The sequence below is a fragment of the Chrysemys picta genome, chromosome 14 (assembly GCF_011386835.1).
Source record: "Chrysemys picta bellii isolate R12L10 chromosome 14, ASM1138683v2, whole genome shotgun sequence".
Classification (NCBI taxonomy): Eukaryota; Metazoa; Chordata; order Testudines; family Emydidae; genus Chrysemys; species Chrysemys picta.
In genome coordinates, this window is record NC_088804.1 from 2,308,619 (window position 1) to 2,326,280 (window position 17,662).

Consider the following 17,662-nt stretch of genomic DNA (forward strand, 5'->3'; position numbering starts at 1 on the left):
GATGATCATACTTGGGAAATTACAACATTTTTGCAAATACCTTACGCAGCATACCTGGCACAACTCATTGAAATTTTACAATATCGGTATTCATGCTATCCTGAAGTGTCCCCCAGATTCCATACAGCGTCACACCCCCCATACAAACTTGATGCAGAAAGGGGTGTCCCTAGACACAGCTGAATGCATCACAGGACTTTTCCATTCTTGGTCCTGTATTATTACAGCTTTCAGTTTAATATCACAAGTATTAGTGTGCAGCAGAAATGGTTTATCAAAATCATGTCTGACTAAATCAGGCCCTCTGTTTGCGCGTCCTTCATTGTCAGCGCTGTAAGGGGCGGTGTAGCTAGCTGGGAGCTCGTCCCCCCGCGGAGCTGGTTTTTTACAGCGCTGGGAGAGCTCCCCCCCCCCGTGCTGGAGCCGTGTAGACACACCCTTAGGGGCGTGACACAGCCCTGCAACCAACTCGCTGTGCTCGGTCAGCTGTTGGGGGAGATGGTGCTGGCACACGAGGGTCTCCATGCTGCTCTGCGACTCGGGGCTATGGCTTTTCAGACCAGCCCAGCCCCAGGGCTGAGCCCTGGAGGATGGGACCTCTCCCCCCGGGGTCCCCGGCCCGGCCAGCCCTGGGCAAGGACACGGTGCAGGCGCGGGTTGCAAAGCTCTCCCCACCCATCTGCCTCACACAACTCTTGCCATTAGCGCCGCGCCGCGTGTAAACGCAACCCGGCTCCATCCCCACACAGCAATGGCCGCCCCCCCCCCGGGCACGGCTGGCGCAGCCTGGCCCCGCCCACTCGGACAGGCTCCGCGGCCGTTTCCTTCCGGGGTCACCAGAGGCGCCTCCCCCCTCCCCAGCGGCCGCGAGCGGGTTTTTGCAGCTGTTGTAACCTGCCCCCGGCCGCGGCCTGCGCTGCGCTCCCCGCTCCCCCTCGGCCATGTCCAGCGCCGCGCACCCCCTGCCTGCTGCTGCCGGCGGCGGAGGGGACGCAGCCTCCCGGCCCCAGTGAGCGCCCCGCTCCCCCGCCGCCAGGATGCGAGAGGCGGAGGGCCCGGAAAAGCCGCAAACTCCGCGCGATCTGGCCCCCGCCGGCCTGACTGAAAGGTAAATGCGTGCAAATAGGAGCAGCGTCTGCAACGCCCCCAGCCCGGGCTGCTGGGGGTCGCGCCTGTACCCAGCCTTCGGGACGGGCCTTTGGCCGGGGATCTTTGCAGTCAGGAAGCGATTGAAGCCTGCCGGGATATGGGTAAAAGTGTCACCCCCATTTCCTAGATGTCCCAGTCGGAACCCAGGAGTCCGGGCTCCTAGTCCACGCGCTCACTGCCCCGCTTCTCTCCGCTGGATGCTTTTCTTGGATCCGATGTGTTGTCCCCACTTTCTCTTTCGTTTTCTTTGTTAGGGAACCTACAGTCAACGACAACCAGCAGCCAGCCAATTGGTGGCAAACCCAGCTGTAACCCTTTCGCCGAAATGATAGAGACCGTCTATGGCCAGGCAGTAAATGTCGATTTTAACACACACACTGAAAAAATATTTCCATCAATAATTCAATGTACAGCTAGGCAACGTAAGAAAAATGCTTTTCGAGAACTTAGAGACCAAATCCAGTGATTTAGGCTTGTCACAAATGGACTAGCGAATGAATTGTAAAAACAGGTAGGGTTTGTTGATTTAAGGATATTTACTTTGTGTATTTTCACAGGTGAGATTGACAATTTGTGGTTTAACGGTTTATATAGCTTTAACTTTCTGAATCTCAACATCTGGTGTCATTAAATAAGTGTCTGACCTTCCCCACCCCAGTAATTTCCCACAACCAGGAGAATTTAAATAGATAGAAATCTAAAACAATGCTTAAAAATCAACATTGATATTATCTGTTGAAATTGTAAGTGGGGGAAAAAAGTCAGTTTCTGCCAAGCCTCTCTATAGCAAGCCAGGCTTGTCCTTAGACTGATTAAAAACAGGAAAAATGTCTAAATGTATCAAAATGTGTTTAATTGTCACAGATATAAAATATTTATGATTAGTCTTGTATTTTTCTCTGAACACAACAAAAATGAAGAAATTGGACCCAGCAGGCTCCCAAATAACCATTTTCATTGCCTACAGACAAACATCCAAGACCTAGCTTAATGCTGTGGCTTAATGTTTGAGGCTTCAAGTATCAGAGGGGAGCCGTGTTAGTCTGAATCTGTAAAAAGCAACGGAGGGTCCTGTGGCACCTTTAAGACTAACAGAAATTAACACTTAATGCCAAGCTCAAATCTAAAGCAAAGAACACAGTGAGCTCCACGAGAAGGCTCACAAACTGCTGTAAAACAGTCTGCCTAATTCCTGTACGCTGCAATGAGATGAACCAGCGAGCTGCTTTAGAGAACACTTTCCTCTTCAAGGCATTTGAAGAAATCTTCATCTGTGGCTGGAATATCTCTACGTCCTTTCCTTTTCTATCCCCCAAATGCCAGCCTGCAGGTGACCAAGTTTGTGGAAATGTATAAAATGGTTCCCACTATTGCATGTTATCCCAACAGCATTAATCAACTCATTTCTCCCCCGCTCATGCTCCCTATGGTGCACTAGAGCAGGCCTTCCCTCTTGTGGGCCTCCTAGGGCGGGTTACAGGAATTGGGCTGTTCTCCAACAGAGTGTGGGGAAACAAAGGAAATTCCCGCACACAGCTAAGGGGGTGACATGGTTAATTGCAGGGTTGTTGTAGCCGTGTTGGTTCCAGGATATTAAAGAGACAAGGTGGGGGAGGTGATACCTCTTCTTGGGACAACTTCTGTTGGTGGAAGGGACAGTCTTTGGAGCTTCAGAGTCTTCTTCATGTCCGGGGAAGGTGATCAGAGTGTCCAAGTTAAATACATGGTGGGACAGCTTGTTAAGCATAAGTGGTTCAGAGACCGCTATCCCACCATGTTTTTAGCTTGGACACTGGCTACCTTCCCGAGACCTGAAGGAGAGCTACCTGAAGCTCAAAAGCTGCCCTTTTCTCCAACGCAAGTTGATTCATAACAGACATTGCTTTACCTGCTTTGTCTCTCTCGTGGTTGCAGGCATGTCAGCGGTTTGAGTGTGTGTTACCTTCCGAGGTCTACGATCTTCCAAGCAAAGAACCCTGACCGAATTCCAGAGGGCGAAGGAATGCAGCGGTAAGATTGTACATCCCACGCCAGGCACGCAGCTACCTCACCCATGCCCTTGTAGAGAGGCCAGCCTCCCACTTTCCGTCTTTGCATGCAGAATGCCCATGTATGTGCTGTATGCCCAGGTCTCTGCTACTGAGCGTGCTGCTTTATCGCCATGCTGGCCTTCCTTCACGTAGCGCTCTCCCCTCACGATCTCGGCCAGCGACCTTTACCTACAAAGACATGCTGGCTCTGTGTCTCCTGTGTGTGGAGAACTGGCTACCCCATGGGATTGTGAAGTGTGGAATGCCTGTAGCGCCCGGTAGACTCGGGCCCTGAATGGGGAGCAGGGTAAATGGTCTCTTGTGTGCAGGACAAATACTGGGCCAACATGAGCTACTCCCTCATCTGTTATGCAGGCCAACACCAAGGCGACGTTGGGATTTGGTCTCTTTCCGTCCCTCCTCGTGCGCCAGGCTCCCAAACCCAGCTCATCTAAGAGCCCAGGGAGCATAGGGCTGAAAATCCTGCATTTCTGCCCTCAGGGAGGGGTTGAGGGGCTTTGAATAGCACTTTGGGCAGCCCTATAGGGACGCGCGGGAGTCTCAGACTAGTGCTGCCCTGCACAGAGGGGACCAGCTGGGCAGGAATTCCTGTCAAAGGGGCAGTACTGAGGGATAGCTCAGTGGTTTGAGCATTGGCCTGCTAAACCCAGGGTTGTGAGTTCAATCCTTGAGCGGGTCATTTAGGGATCTGGGGTAAAAATCTGTCTGGTGATTGGTCCTGCTTTGAGCAGGGGGTTGGACTAGATGACCTCCTGAGGTCCCTTCTGTGACGGGTTGGATCACAGAAACCCCCCTGAGAGCTGCCAACTGATGTGCCAAGGCTACCTCTGCTCCAGTTTTCCCTGCCAGCTCAGGACTCCAGCACCCTGTCTTGCTGAGCCAGACACTCCCGTCTGCTCCAACACAGACCCAGGGTCTGAATTACTCACCCCAAAGCTGCAGGTTTACCTGAAAACAGCTCACAGAAGTGTGCTTGTCTTTAACACTCAGATGCCCAACTCCCAATGGGGTCTAAACCCAAATAAAACCGTTTTACCCTGTATAAAGCTTAGGCGGGGTAAACTCATAAATTGTTCGTCCTCTATAACACTGATAGAGAGAGATGCACAGTTGTTTGCTCCCCCAGGTATTAATACATACTCTGAGTTAATTACTAAGTAAAAAGTGATTTTATTAAATAGGATTTAAGTGGTTCCAAGTAGTAACAGACAGAACAAAGTAAGTCACCAAGCAAAATAAAATAAAACATGCAAATCCATGTCTAATCAAACACTGAATACAGATAAGATCCTCACCAGTTCCAGAATGCTCCGTTTTACAGGCTAATCTCCTTTTAGCCTGGGTCCAGCAATCCCTCACACGCTCTGTAGTTACTGTCGTTTGTTCCAGTTCCCTTCCAGTATTCTGGGGGGTGGAGAGGCTCCTTCTTTAGCCAGCTGAAGACAAAATGGAGGGGTCTCCCAGGGGTTTAAATAGACTTTCTCTTGTGGGTGGAGACCTCCTCCTCACCCTGTGTAGAATCCAGTCACAAAATGGAGATCCAGAATCACATGGGCAAGTAACATGCCCATGCATGACTCAGGACTTGCAGGTAGCAGCCATTACCCACATGTTACCTTGAACGTCCTCAGGTAGACTTCTTATGTGGATTGGAGCCTTCCAAGCTCTTTTGTCTGTTAAGTGCTTCCTGATTGAGCACCTAATTTGCACATTTCTTTCCCAAGAAGTGACCAAATGTTCTAACTAAGGCCTTGGCTACACTGGCAATTCACTGCGCTGCACTTGCTGCGCTCAGGGGTGTGAAAAAACACCTCCTCTGAGCGCAGCGAGTGCAGCGCTGTAAAGCGTCAGTGTAATCAGCGCCTGCAGCGCTGCACGCTCGCTCGCAGCACTGCAAGCTATTCCCCTCGGAGAGGTGGAGTACTTGCAGCGCTGTGAGAGAGCTGTGAATCCGCGGCAGCGCTGTGAATCCGCAAGTGTAGCCAAGGCCTAAGGCTACTTAGAAATCAAGCAATTATACAGCCAATGTTCATAACTTTGAACACACAAATGGTGCCTGCATACAACTAGGATGAACATAACCAGTAGATCATAACCTTTACATAGATATGTTACATGGCATATGTAGCAAACCCCTATTCCAGTTATATCATACATTCATTTAAATGGGGGAGGGATAGCTCAGTGGTTTGAGCATTGGCCTGCTAAACCCAGGGTTGTGAGTTCAATCCTTCAGGGGGCCACTTGGGGATCTGGGGCAAAATCAGTACTTGGTCCTGCTAGTGAAGGCAGGGGGCTGGACTCGATGACCTTTCAAGGTCCCTTCCAGTTCTAGGAGATGGGATATCTCCATTTATTTATTTATTTATTTATAAAGCCTTATGGGGTACACTGTCACACCTTCCAACCCTGATATTCTATGAAATCATGGCACTTCTCCCTGAGCGAGGAACCCGGGGGTAGGCACGTTTGTGTGTGGCGCTTGTCATGGCTGAGTAAATGCCCTTCAGCAGAGACTGGAGGTGGGGAATGGGAGAGGGGTCACAAGCCCCCACGGCAGCTGCTAGCGACCTCTTCCCTCCGGCTGTGCTGTGGAACAGCCGGGCTGCGATAGCCTGGGTTATGGCTGACGCGTTCTGGGAAGGGGCGTCTGAGAGAAGGCGGGGAGGGAGCTCAGTGTGGTACCATCCCTTGAAGCTGCACAGTGAAGGACGCGCAGGCCTGCTGTTCAAGCACTGCCTGTTGCTGAGTGATGCAGCCGGTCACAGAGCTGCACACGGTGACTGCTGTAAAACCTGATGGGAAGGATGGCCTAGTAGGCTTGAGTTCTCTTCTCCTGCACAGACTTCCCATGGCCCAACCTGTTGGTGCTCCAGTTTCTGTCCATTGTGGATAGTAGCCGCGCCCTGTCTCACAGAGGTATTGGGGGGAGAAATACATCAAAGCCTGGGAAGTGCTCAAATACCATAGAAATACTTACGGTAGAATAAAAAGGGGATTAGACACAGGGAAATCATCCATGTGTACCTGCAAATCCCCTTTCTTCTAACAGGAAGCTCTGTAGTTCCCCTCCAGTAGGTCTCCAGCCTGCCTGGAGCCCAGAATCGGGCCTGTTGGGCAAGGCATGGGAAGTTGTGGCTCAGTCCCTGAACAAGAGAATTGCCAAAGCAGCTTTAGAAGAGTTACTTTATTTTTAATATTGAAACTGTAAGCTCATTTTGTTCTGTGCCTGCCCAGTGCCTGGCACAGCGGGGGCTGGGGCCATGGCTGGGGCTCCGAAGTGCTCTGCCAATATCAATAATAAATTAATTTGTCATGAACAATGAGGAATTAATACCCTCCCATTACAGTCAATTACTGCAGGGAACCTATTCTCCTCAGTCAAAAAACAGCTCTTGAGATACAGTCCAGAGGTCAGATGTTTTCTTCAGCTGGGTGAGATCTGTGGCCTTCCCTACTAGAAGGATGGACACTTTGGGGTAAGCATGGGTAGCTGTTTCTGCTCGACTGTACTGCGAGGGGTCACCAGCCCTTTGCGGTGGGATTTAAATAGCAGCCATGGAGGGACCGCAAATAGCTGTATGCATTAAAGATGCAACAGGATGGCTTGCCCGGACAGCCAGAGAAGGAATGCTGGTGAGATCCATGTGCAGGGTCCTGCCCAGGGAAGGGACCTGATCCATCTTTCCTAATGGTCACTGAGCTGTTGCCAGTGAGAGCTGGAGGCAACTGCTGGCCTTTCTGCTGTTTTGTACGTGTCTCTGAACTCTGGGCTGAAGCTGCAGACTTCACACTTCCCTGTCTTCAGACCTGACCCCCCTGCCTCTTCTCTCTCAGGTTAGACGACGAGAGGAGGTGGCTGTCTGTCCCTAAAGTCTACGTCCTCCAGCCTTGGATTTTGAACCTCTTGATGAAATACGAACAGTTGGACTCCAGAAATACTCAGGTGCCTGGGCATATCCTGAAAGTAAGTGACTGGGACTTGCTGTGCATCACTTGCCTCTTCCCAGTGCCCTGTTGGACAGGGTAAACCTCTGCTGTGGGATGTCACCGTGGCTTGAGCGTTTCTGCAGGGCTCCACTCACTGGGCTCCCCGAGGGCTAGCCAGGAGGACATGGTGCAGGTTCATTGCCCCTCCCCCAGAAAGGGTAGGGAACTGAGACACATTAGAGGGCTGGTCTTTCCAGCTCCCCACACACCATCTCGCTCTAAAATTGAACTCCCTCCTGGGGCTCTGGTTCTCTCTCTCCCACGTGCCTGCCAGTTCTTTGTCTGGTTCTCTCCCGCCCCATGGCATTTCTCTTTCGGCTTTTTGGGTGGGGATGGGCTGAGATCTCTTTTTGCCCCTCCCATGTCTGAGCCCTGAAGCGCATGGTGCTGCTGCTCTTTCCATCAGCCTGAGGTGGTCGCTAGCCAGCTGGGCAAGGCAGCCCTTTCCCACAGCACTCCCACACCTGCTGCAATGGTGCTGCCCCTTCCCTTCCTAGATCTGGGTCTCGTCCCACTCTTGTTATTTGAACACTGGATAGAGACCGGTGCCTGCCCTGAGGGGTTTGCAGGGTATGTCTATCTTGCAGTCAGGAGTATGATCGCAGCACGTGTAGATGTACCCAAGCTAGATCAAAGCTAGCTCTAGCACGAATCGCAGTGAAGTCATGGTGGGACCCTGAGCGGCTGCCTCCCGTGCTGCCGTGGTTTCACTGCTATTGTTACTTGAGCCAGCTTAGCTTGGCTATGTCTACACATGCTGCAGTCACCGTGGAGACACGCCCACGAACTACAGAGGCATAGCTGGTGGAGAATGGGGCAGGAAGTGCCTTGGCCTCACTAAGACCAGAGTGTGTGTGAGGGGTGAGCGTAGTTTGTGTCATTAATGTCATAAGAGAAGACGGAGGCTGTGATGCCTGAGGCTGGTTGGGAATTTTTCAATAAAACTTTTTTTTTTCTTTGGAAAACGTCAATTCATCTAAATCAAAACTTGTCGCAGGAAAGGGTCAATTTTGACAAAGTTCTCGTTTCAGAAAAAAGTTTGATTTGTCCATGTTTTGTTTTATGCAGGATTATTGTAGCCGTGTTGGTCCCATGGTATCAGGGACAAGATGGGCGAGGGAATATCTTTTATTGGACCAACTTCCATTGGTGAGAGAGACAAGCTTTTGAGCCCCACAGACCTGAAGATGGGCTTGTGTAAGCTCAAAAGCTTGTCTCTCACCAACAGACATTGGTCCAATAAAACTTCACCCACCTTGTGTCTCATGTTTCATTTTGACATTTTCTAAAGAAAAAGTTCAGTTTTTCAGTTAGAAGCCACTATTCATTCCAAAAGTGAAGTTAATTTATAGTAAAAATATGAAAAAGGTCAGAATTGAAACAAAACACTTCAACTGGGGAGGGGGGGGGGCTGAGGGGGAGATGGTACCTAGGGAGATGGAATCTCCATCCTTATAGGTTTTTAAGGTCAGGCTTGACAAAGCCCTGGCTGGGATGATTTAGTTGGTGTTGGTCCTGCTTTGAGCAGGGGGTGGGACTAGATACCTCCTGAGGTCTCTTCCAACCCTAATCTTCTATGATTCTAAGGGTACGTCTTCACTTACCGGAGGGTCCGGCGGCAGGCAATCGATGTTCTGGGATCGATCCCGGAAGTGCTCACCGTCGACGCCGGTACTCCAGCTCAGCGAGAGGAGTACGCGGCATCGACGGGGGAGCCTCCGTGCCACGTCTGGACCCGCGGTAAGTTCGGACTAAGGTACTTCGAATTCAGCTACGTTATTAATGTAGCTGAATTTGCGTACCTTAGTCCGAAGTGGGGACTTAGTGGGGACCAGGCCTATGAATTGATCCAAACTGATTTATTATTATTTTTGGATGCTCAGTTTGCAAATATTTTTGAGATTTTGACTTTTTATCCCAATTTGGGATGGGAATTTTTGTTTAAATCAACATAAGAACGGCTGTATTGGGTCAGACCAATATCCTTCTAGCCTAGTATCCTGTCTTCCGACAGTGGCCAATGCCAGGTGCTTCAGAGGGAATGAACAGAACAGGGCAATTATCAAATAATCCATTCCTTGTCGCCCATTCCCAGGTTCTGGCAGTCAGAGGTTTAGGGACACCCTGGACATGGGATTGCATCCCTGACCATCTTGCTAATAGCCATTGATGGACTTATCCCCCATGAACTTACCTCATTCTTTTTTGAAACCACTTATACTTTGGCCTTCACATCATCCTTTGGCTGTGCATCGTGTGAATAAGTACTTCCTTTGTTTGTTTTAAACGTGGTGCGTATTAATTTCATATGGTGCCTGCTGGATCTTGTGTTATATGAAAAGGAAGTGTTATTTACCCTATTTGCTTTCTCCACACCAGTCATGATTTTATAGACCTCTATCATATCTGCCCTTAGTCCTCTCTTTTCTAAACTGAACAGTCCCAGTCTTTTTAATCTCTCCAGTAATTTTTGTTGCCCTTCTCTTTACTTTATCCAGTTCTAATTAGGGCTGTCAAGTGATTAAAAAGATTAATCGCAATCAATTGTGTGATTAAACAATCCTGGAATCATGTTTTCTACATTTTCAAATATATTTATTTCAGTTACAACACAGAATACAAAGTGTATAGTGCTCACTTTATATTTTTTTATTACAAATATTTGTGTTGTAAAAAAACCAAAAGAAATAGTATTTTTTCAATTCACCTCATACAAGTACTGTAGTGCAATCTGTTTATCATGAAAGTTGAATTTACAAATGTAGAATTATGTACAAAAAATAACTGCATTGAAAAATAAAACAGTGTAAAACCTACCAGTCCATTCAGTCCTACTTCAGCCAGTTGCCCAGACAACCAAATTTGGTTACAATTTACTGGAGATAATGTGCCCGCTTCTTGTTTACAATGTCACCTGAAAGTGAGAACAGGCGTTCTCATGGCACTGTTGTAGCCGGCGTCAAAAGATATTTACATGCCAGATGCGCCAAAGATTCATATGTCTCTTCATGCTTCAACCACCATTCCAGAGGACATGCATCCATACTGATAATAGGTTCTGCTTGATAATGACCAAAGCAGTGCGAACGGACGGATGTTCATTTTCATCATCTGAGTCCAATGCCACCAGGAGAAGGTTGATTTTCTTTTTTGGTGGTTTGGGTTCTATAGTTTTCGCATCAGCTTTGGACTTAACTATTTAGAGTAGTTTTGTATCATCTGCAAATTTTGCCACCTCACTGTTTACCCCTTTTCCCAGATCATTTATGACGGTTATGACTATATATACTCCCGCAGTATTCTTGCCAGCAAGTTAAAGAAGTATGGGCTGGATGAATGGACTATAAGGTGAATAGAAAGCTGGCTAGAGAGCTGGGCTCACTGGGTAGTGATCAACGGCTCGATGTCTAGTTGGCAGCTGGTATCAAGCGGAGTGCCACAGGGGTCGGTCCTGGAGCCAGTTTTGTTCAACATCTTTATTAATGATCTGAGTGGTGGGATGGACTGCACCCTCAGCAAGTTCGCAGATGACACTAAGCTGGGGGAAGAGGTAGATATACCGGAGGGTAGGGATAGGGTCCAGAGTGACCTAGACAAATTGGAGGATTGGGCCAAAAGAAATCTGATGAGGTTCAACAAGGACAAGTGCAGAGTCCTGCACTTAGGACGGAAGAATCCCATGCACTGTTACAGACTAGGGACCGAATGGCTAGGCAGCAGTTCTGCAGAAAAGGACCTAGGGGTTACAGTGGATGAGAAGCTGGATATGTCAGCAGTGTGCCCTTGTTGCGCCAAGAAGGCTAACACTGTATAAGTAGGGGCATTGCCAGCAGATCGAGGGAAATGATTTATTCCCCTCTTTTCGGCACTGGTGAGGCCACATCTGGAATATTGCATCCACTTTTGGGGCCCCCCACTACAGAAAGGATGTGGACAAATTGGAAAGAGTCCAGTGGAGGGCAACGAAAATGATCAGTGGGCTGGGGCACATGACTTATGAGGAGAGGCTGAGGGAACAGGGCTTGTTTAGTCTGCAGAAGAGAAGAATGAGGGGGGATTTGATAGCAGCCTTCAACTACCTGAAGGGGGGTTCCAAAGAGGATGGAGCTCGGCTGTTCTCAGTGGTGGCAGATGACAGAACAAGGAGCAATGGTCTCAAGTTGCAGTGGGGGAGGTCCAGGTTGGATATTAGGAAACATTATTTCACTGGGTGCGGGGAGGGGAAGCACTGGAATGGGTTCCCTAGGGAGGTGGTGGAATCTCCATCCTTGAGGTTTTTAAGGCCCTGCTTGACAAAGCCCTGGCTGGGATTTAGTTGGTGTTGGTCCTGCTTTGAGCAGGGGGTGGGACTAGATGACCTCCTGAGGTCTCTTCCGATCCTAATCTTCTATGATTCTATGCTGAACGGAGACCCAGCTGTTTACCTCTCTCCACTGACCATTTATTCTACCCTTTGTTTCCTATCTTTTAACCAGGTACTGATCCATGAGAGGCCCTTCCCTCTTATCCCATGACAGCTTAGTTTGCTTACAAGCCTTTGGGGAGGGACCTTGTCAAAGGCTTTCTGCAAGTCCAAGTACACTATATCCACTAGATCACCCTTGTCCACCTCGTGTTGATACCTCAAAGAATTCTAACAGATTTGCAAGACATGATTTCCCTTCACAAAAGTCATGTTGACTGTTCCCCAGCATATGCTGTTCGTCTCTGTGTCTGATCATTCTGTTCTTTACTGTAACCAATTTGCCTGGTACTGAAGTTACGCTAAGCGACTTGTAACTGAAACTGAAAACTTTCTAAAAAATCAGCATTGCATTAGCTACCCTCCAGTCATCAGGTACAGAGGCTTGTTTAAGTAACAGATTACATACCACAGTTAGAAGTTCTGCAATTTCATATTTGAGTTTCTTGAAACTTTTGGATGAATACCATTTGGTCCTGGTCACTTACTACTCTTTGTTTAATCATTTTGTTCCAAAATCTCCTCTACTGACACCTCATTCTGGACAGCTTCTTAGATTTGTCACTTCAAAAGAATGGCTCAGGTGTGGGAATCTCCCTCACATCCTCTTCAGATGAAAATAATTCATTTAATTTCTCCACAATGGCCTTGTTTTCCCTGAGTGCTCCTTTAGCATCTTGATCGTCCAGTGGCCCCACTGATTGTTTGGCAAGCATCCTGCTTCTGATGTACTTAAGTGTGTGTGTGTGTGTGTGTGTCTTTTGCTAGTTGCTCTTCAAATTCTTTTTTTGGCCTACCTAGTTATACTTTTAAACTTGACTTGCCAGATTTTATGCTCCTTTCTGTTTTCCTTAGTAGGATTTAACTTCCAATTTTTAAGCAATGTCTTTTTGTCTCTAACTGCCTCTTTTATTCTGTTGTTTAGCCATGATGGCATTTCTTTTGATGGTCTTGCTGTTTTTGTTTTTTGGTTTCTTTATTTGTGATATTCATTTAGTTTGAGCCTCTATTATGCTCCTCCATGCAGCTTGCAGGCATTTCACTCCTGTGACTGTATATTTTAATTTTTATTTAACTAGCTTCCTCATTTGTGTGTCGTTCCCCTTTTTGAAGTTAAATGCTACTGTGGTGGGTTTCTTCGGTATTTTCCCCTCTACAGGGATGTTAAATTTAATTCCCCTGTGGTTATTACTGAGCGGTAATAATCTCAAAATTGTTTGTGGGATGGAAAAACAGTTTCCTTCCCAGCTCTAGTGAACCCCCTTCCTCTGCCGATGTACACCCCTGAGCTGCTCTCATGCAAACTGATCACAGGGGAGTTTGCCGCCTGCCTTAGAAATTCCAAACAACTTTTTCTTCACTCCTGCCAGTCATCTGCTCCCTCTTGCCATCTGTCCTGAATTAGCCCCCTTTCCTCTCCTGAATGGGACCCCCATCCCCCTGCCTCTCTTCTGCACTCCCTCTTTTCCTCTATGACCAGTCTTCCTTCTGCTGTGTTAATTCCGATGGAATAAATGAGCCCAGCAAGTCAAGGGTGTTAACATGACTCTGTCACTGTCTGACATTAAACATTAAGCATTGCTTGGGGTTTTGAGCACAGAAACCTGCTAAGTCCCAGGACAACAGCCAGTAAATTGTTTTAAACCTTTTATTAAAGATACAAAAAAAGAAGGAAACACAGCGAGAGCATTTAGAAAGGAGAGTATGAAGTAAGGCTTTCATTTTAACAGTATCTCTTCCTCCCTTTCCCTTTCGCTGTAGAAAGCTTCTTCTAAGGAAGAGCACCTGACAGTTTTTAAATTGTGTTAAAGATGATGATAAATGTCCTTTTGGGGGGAAATTAAACAGATGAGTTGAAATGAGCTGCAGTTGTTTTGGTGGAAGTCCAGTCTTGCTTCCTTATGATAAAGCAAGACAAAAGAGGGCAAAAAGAACAGCAAAGATAGAAGATGCAGCTCTGTCTTTGGTGCTGACTTTCACTTGCAACCTCTTTGCTGGAGAAACATGTGGTCTGATCAGCCATGCTGAGACCTGGCAAACTCGTACCAATGTCGGGCTGTTTAGGGCATTGCTTTCAGCTGCCTTTTCTGGTCGCAGGCTCAGAGCAGTGCTGCAAAAAATGGCGTTGTCTAAGCCAGACTCTAGACAGAAGATAGAAAAAGAGTGAGAGACGGGAAGGAAAAAGACACTTCAGGGTGGGGGTGTGAACAGGGTGTGTTCAGGGTTTAGCTGGAGCCCAATGTTGTCAGTTCCCTCTCTGGCTGGGGCTGCTCAGAATGCCTTTCAGGACCGGGATGATGAAGGTCCATTGGTGTCATAGCAGCTCCCAAGGTCCCAGCCAGGAGGGTAAAGCGTGCTCCTTCCAGTCCAGCCATCCCTGGTGCTCTGAGCCCTTTCAGAGCCTATTTTTAGGGACCCCAAAAGAGAGTGGTGTGCACAATAGCCCATCCCCTCATTACTGTGACTACGGGGGAGGTTTACTTTCCAACATACCAATTTTGGTCTGTTAATTTCCGATTCCATTCTTCCTGCATTTACCAGTCATTACCGTCACACAGCCCCTGGGCACAGTCCCTCTGTGTGATGCTAACCCAGTCTGGCGGTCTCTAACGTTTGCTGACTTTTATAAACAATTTCATGTAACAGGCCGAGCTGGACTCTTGTAACCCTGGACAGGCCTCCGTGCAATACTTCCCAGCTCTGGCTGCTTCCTCTCAAGGGGCCTTTCTGACCCAACCTGGGACTGGTGTCATGTGACCATGGGGAAGCACCACTAAGCAAGGAACTGCCTTAGAGCCAGGGCAGTCGCCATGCTTCTCACTCTGCTTCCCTGCAGGGCTCCTGCCCACAGCCTTCCCCGGCCCCCTCCTGCCTGGCTTCCTGCTGACAACGTTCTCTAAGTCTCTGGCTGGTGGGGCCACCCCTCCTTTGCCCCTCGCCTGATTCTCTCTCCTCCCTGTGGGTAGCTCCTGCTGTTACCCAGCCTGAGGAGTAGCACTCTCATGACCCCCGCTGTTTCCATCTGCTGCTCCTCCTAAGTGTGATTCCCTGCCAGGCAGGCATGGGCAGATGCAGAGCTCCTGTGACTTCAGGGGTGAATTTAATGCACTGACTTCATGGTGAGTGCTCGTAAAGGGGGCCCGAGTGTCTGCAGCATCCCCTGCCCTGGCTGTCTTGCTGGGAGCAGTGTTGAACGCTAGCTCTGCTCCTCGAGGATGATGGAAGAGTCAAGCCCATGTTTGTTTGTTTTCCCAATCTCTCGATAGGTTGTGAGTGACTTGAAGGCTGCAGACCAAGGCAGTGCCGCCGTCCTGCACATCTCAGATGGGTCCTACTACATCCGGGTGGTGGTCTCCCCGGAAGCTGTGCAGATGGCAGAATGGTGGGTTTCACCTTGTCGGTCGACCCTTGCTGGGGTAATTGTGCATTGCAGCTGGCGGCCAGGTTCTCATTGAAAGTTGGGTTGGGCTAAATCAGTAGCTGGGTGAGAGCCTATGTGGAAAGCCCAGGTGCTGCTGGAAGTAACTTCTCTACTGTCCCAGCATGACACTGCAGGTGCTGTGCTGCAAACTGTGCTGCCTGTGAGTTGAGTTTCGGCTGAGGTCCTGCTTATTGTGCAGTGGCACTTTACACAGGAGTCAGAATTTGGCCAGGACACCAGTGCTCCTGGTAACTTCAGGTGGTTCCATTCTGCCTCTCTAACTTCCCCCTGCAGTTTCAGTTGGATCTGATGTCCTTCACTTCCTGTCCTAAACAGTCTGTGTAGGGCTGCTCTATGTGCCACCCCCAACGTGGGTAAAGGGATTATATTGGTCTATAATCCTCCTTGGGACTCCGCTGGCTACAAGCTGGTCTGAGGTGTAAGGAGCTGTGTTCATTTTGCTCAGCACAAGGTTTGAAAGTCGCCCCATTCTCCAATTTCATTTTCAAAGGCAGAATTACCATTTTTGTGTGTGGAAAATTTGGGAATCGGCCCTTTAGGAAAAACAATGGAAGGAAAACACTTTTGCCATTTCTGCAATGTTGCCTTTCTACTTATCCGCTAGCTCTAAGCGAAATGTCTGTCTGTCAGTGGAAGAGAAGACATGGGCAGCAAACATCCTGCTGATGTTCTCAGTGTCTCGCTTCCAGAGACAGACATTGTCCCTCATGATCATTTTCCAAGCCAGGGGGCTTCTCCCAGCTTAGAGAACTGGGTGTTTGCGCCAGAAACACTTGGATCCCCAGCCAGCAGAGGAGCTCTGTGAGTGTATGTGGAATTAAGTGAACGTTTGAGCCTCCTGTTAGCAGCCTTAGTCCGATATACACTCCTCAGAGTGAGTGGTGCTTCTGAGGCGTGCAGCAGCATCCAGTCGCTAGGCATCGGAGTCGCAAGATTTGAGTTCTGGTTCCAATTCTGTTGCTGTGTCCTGGGGCAGGTCACTTCCCCTCTGAGCCTTCATCTCCTCATCTGTAAAATGGGGATAATACTCAAACCAAAGGGGTTTGAGAGCAAGGCAAGAAAAGCTTTATGTAAACACGCAGGATGATTGCTCTTGTGACACTGGGTGTTGCCTGGCTATGTAAGTGCAGCTGTGCGCTGGACATCAGCTAACAGCACTAGGGCAAACCACAGACTAGAGACTGCCCTGTGGCTTAGCCTGAACTTCTCAGTCATGCAGGCAGCAATTCATCCCTTGCCGATATAAAGCAGCTCATCCTACTGCAGGATTCTGCCTCACATCATCAGCCAGTGCCTGCCAGTTCTTTGTCCAGACTCTGCTGCTGCCGCAATGTTTGCAGCGGATGGATCACGGCTCAGTCTCGCTCTCTCCTGGCATGCACCAAGCTGAGCTCTGCAGCAATGACTGTTGGAAAACTCTTGGGAGCAAAGGCTCATGTTCCGAACATGGGTCTGGAACATGAAAATTTTAATCCTGGCTCCACCACTGAGTAGTGCTGTGGCCTCGAGCCAAGTTACTTAACCTGTCTGCCTCCGCTTCCCCATCAAAGGCGGGTACATATTATAATTCCCCATTTTACAGATGGGAAAAGTGCCATGCCTGTTGTCAGTAGTGGAGTCACGAATAGCATGCACGCCGCGCAGCTCTAAGCACGGTGCTGCACTTGGGATCGCTTTGTTTGACAGTCTCCCAACAGGCCGATTTCTAACAGCGCCGCTGAGTTGGAGCAGTGGTTCTAGAGTCCTCTCACAGGCCATCGCCCAACTGCTCATGCACGTTTGAGACCATTTGTCACTCACAAATTTGTTTTGCTGCTCTCTGTTTCCTAGTGTTCAACTGCAGTCCGGGTTCTCCAACATCCTTGGCAGGATTATCATCTTGCAGAAGTACATGGTGTGCTTCCTGGAGGAGACCAAAGCGGTAAGGCTCTGTCTGTCTCAGCGGCCATGGGATCCACCTGCTGAGCAAAGTGATGGGGGTCGTACTCGAGGGTGACCCTGTGCCCTGCTCTCTGGATATTCTAATGCTCTTGGATCCTGCTGAGATGCCTTCTGTTGGACAGGCAGCTGCCCTCACCAAGGGCCCAGAATCAAACGTAAGCTGCGCGTAGCTCCCTTTGTGCAGTTGGAAACCCTTTGGCTCACTTTGTTGTGTGGCTGAGGTGTTCAGCAAATGTTACAACGTTGTGACAGTTCCCTCCAGGATACCACCTGGAGTGGGGTACCACTGAGCCCGCCTGACCCACCAGCCTGGGCTCCCTTTATACTGTACTGATGTGACAAACTCTCAAGACCTCTCCAGCATGCATGCAGGTAGGGATACACCCAACTGCAGCACAACACACACAGGTTCTTTAACCACCCCCTGCATGGGAAGGCAAAGCTAAGGCATCTCCCAGTTCCTAAGGAATGCCCTGGGGTGCCAGGGTGTCACAGACCTGATGGCAAAATACTGAGGAGGAGAATGCTTGGGGGAAGGAGGGGATTTTGAGGAGGGGGGAATTGAGCTATCTGGGAAAGGAATAGATTCTGGATCCTCAAAGGAAGGTACATGAGCCTCTCCACACA

General features: G+C 49.0%; 1 protein-coding gene across 12 annotated transcripts in view; it reads left to right on the top strand.

The window, feature by feature from the left end:
• Positions 1-821: 821 nt before the first annotated feature.
• The window catches only part of ACD (ACD shelterin complex subunit and telomerase recruitment factor), a 33,058-nt gene continuing 16,217 nt past the window's right edge, over positions 822-17,662 (top strand). For 6 of the 12 annotated variants that reach the window (XM_024112669.3, XM_024112670.3, XM_008176164.4 and 3 more), the window contains exons 1-5: positions 823-1,108; positions 3,064-3,159; positions 7,038-7,167; positions 14,919-15,034; positions 16,925-17,015. In XM_024112669.3, coding sequence (XP_023968437.2) covers positions 1,038-1,108; positions 3,064-3,159; positions 7,038-7,167; positions 14,919-15,034; positions 16,925-17,015 — 504 coding nt within the window. In that variant the 5' untranslated portion in view covers positions 823-1,037. Of the gene's footprint in view, positions 1,109-1,403; positions 1,661-3,063; positions 3,160-7,037; positions 7,168-14,918; positions 15,035-16,924; positions 17,016-17,662 lie in introns of those variants that run through there. The other 6 variants (XM_024112671.3, XM_065567783.1, XM_065567784.1 and 3 more) reach the window with 3 other exon arrangements.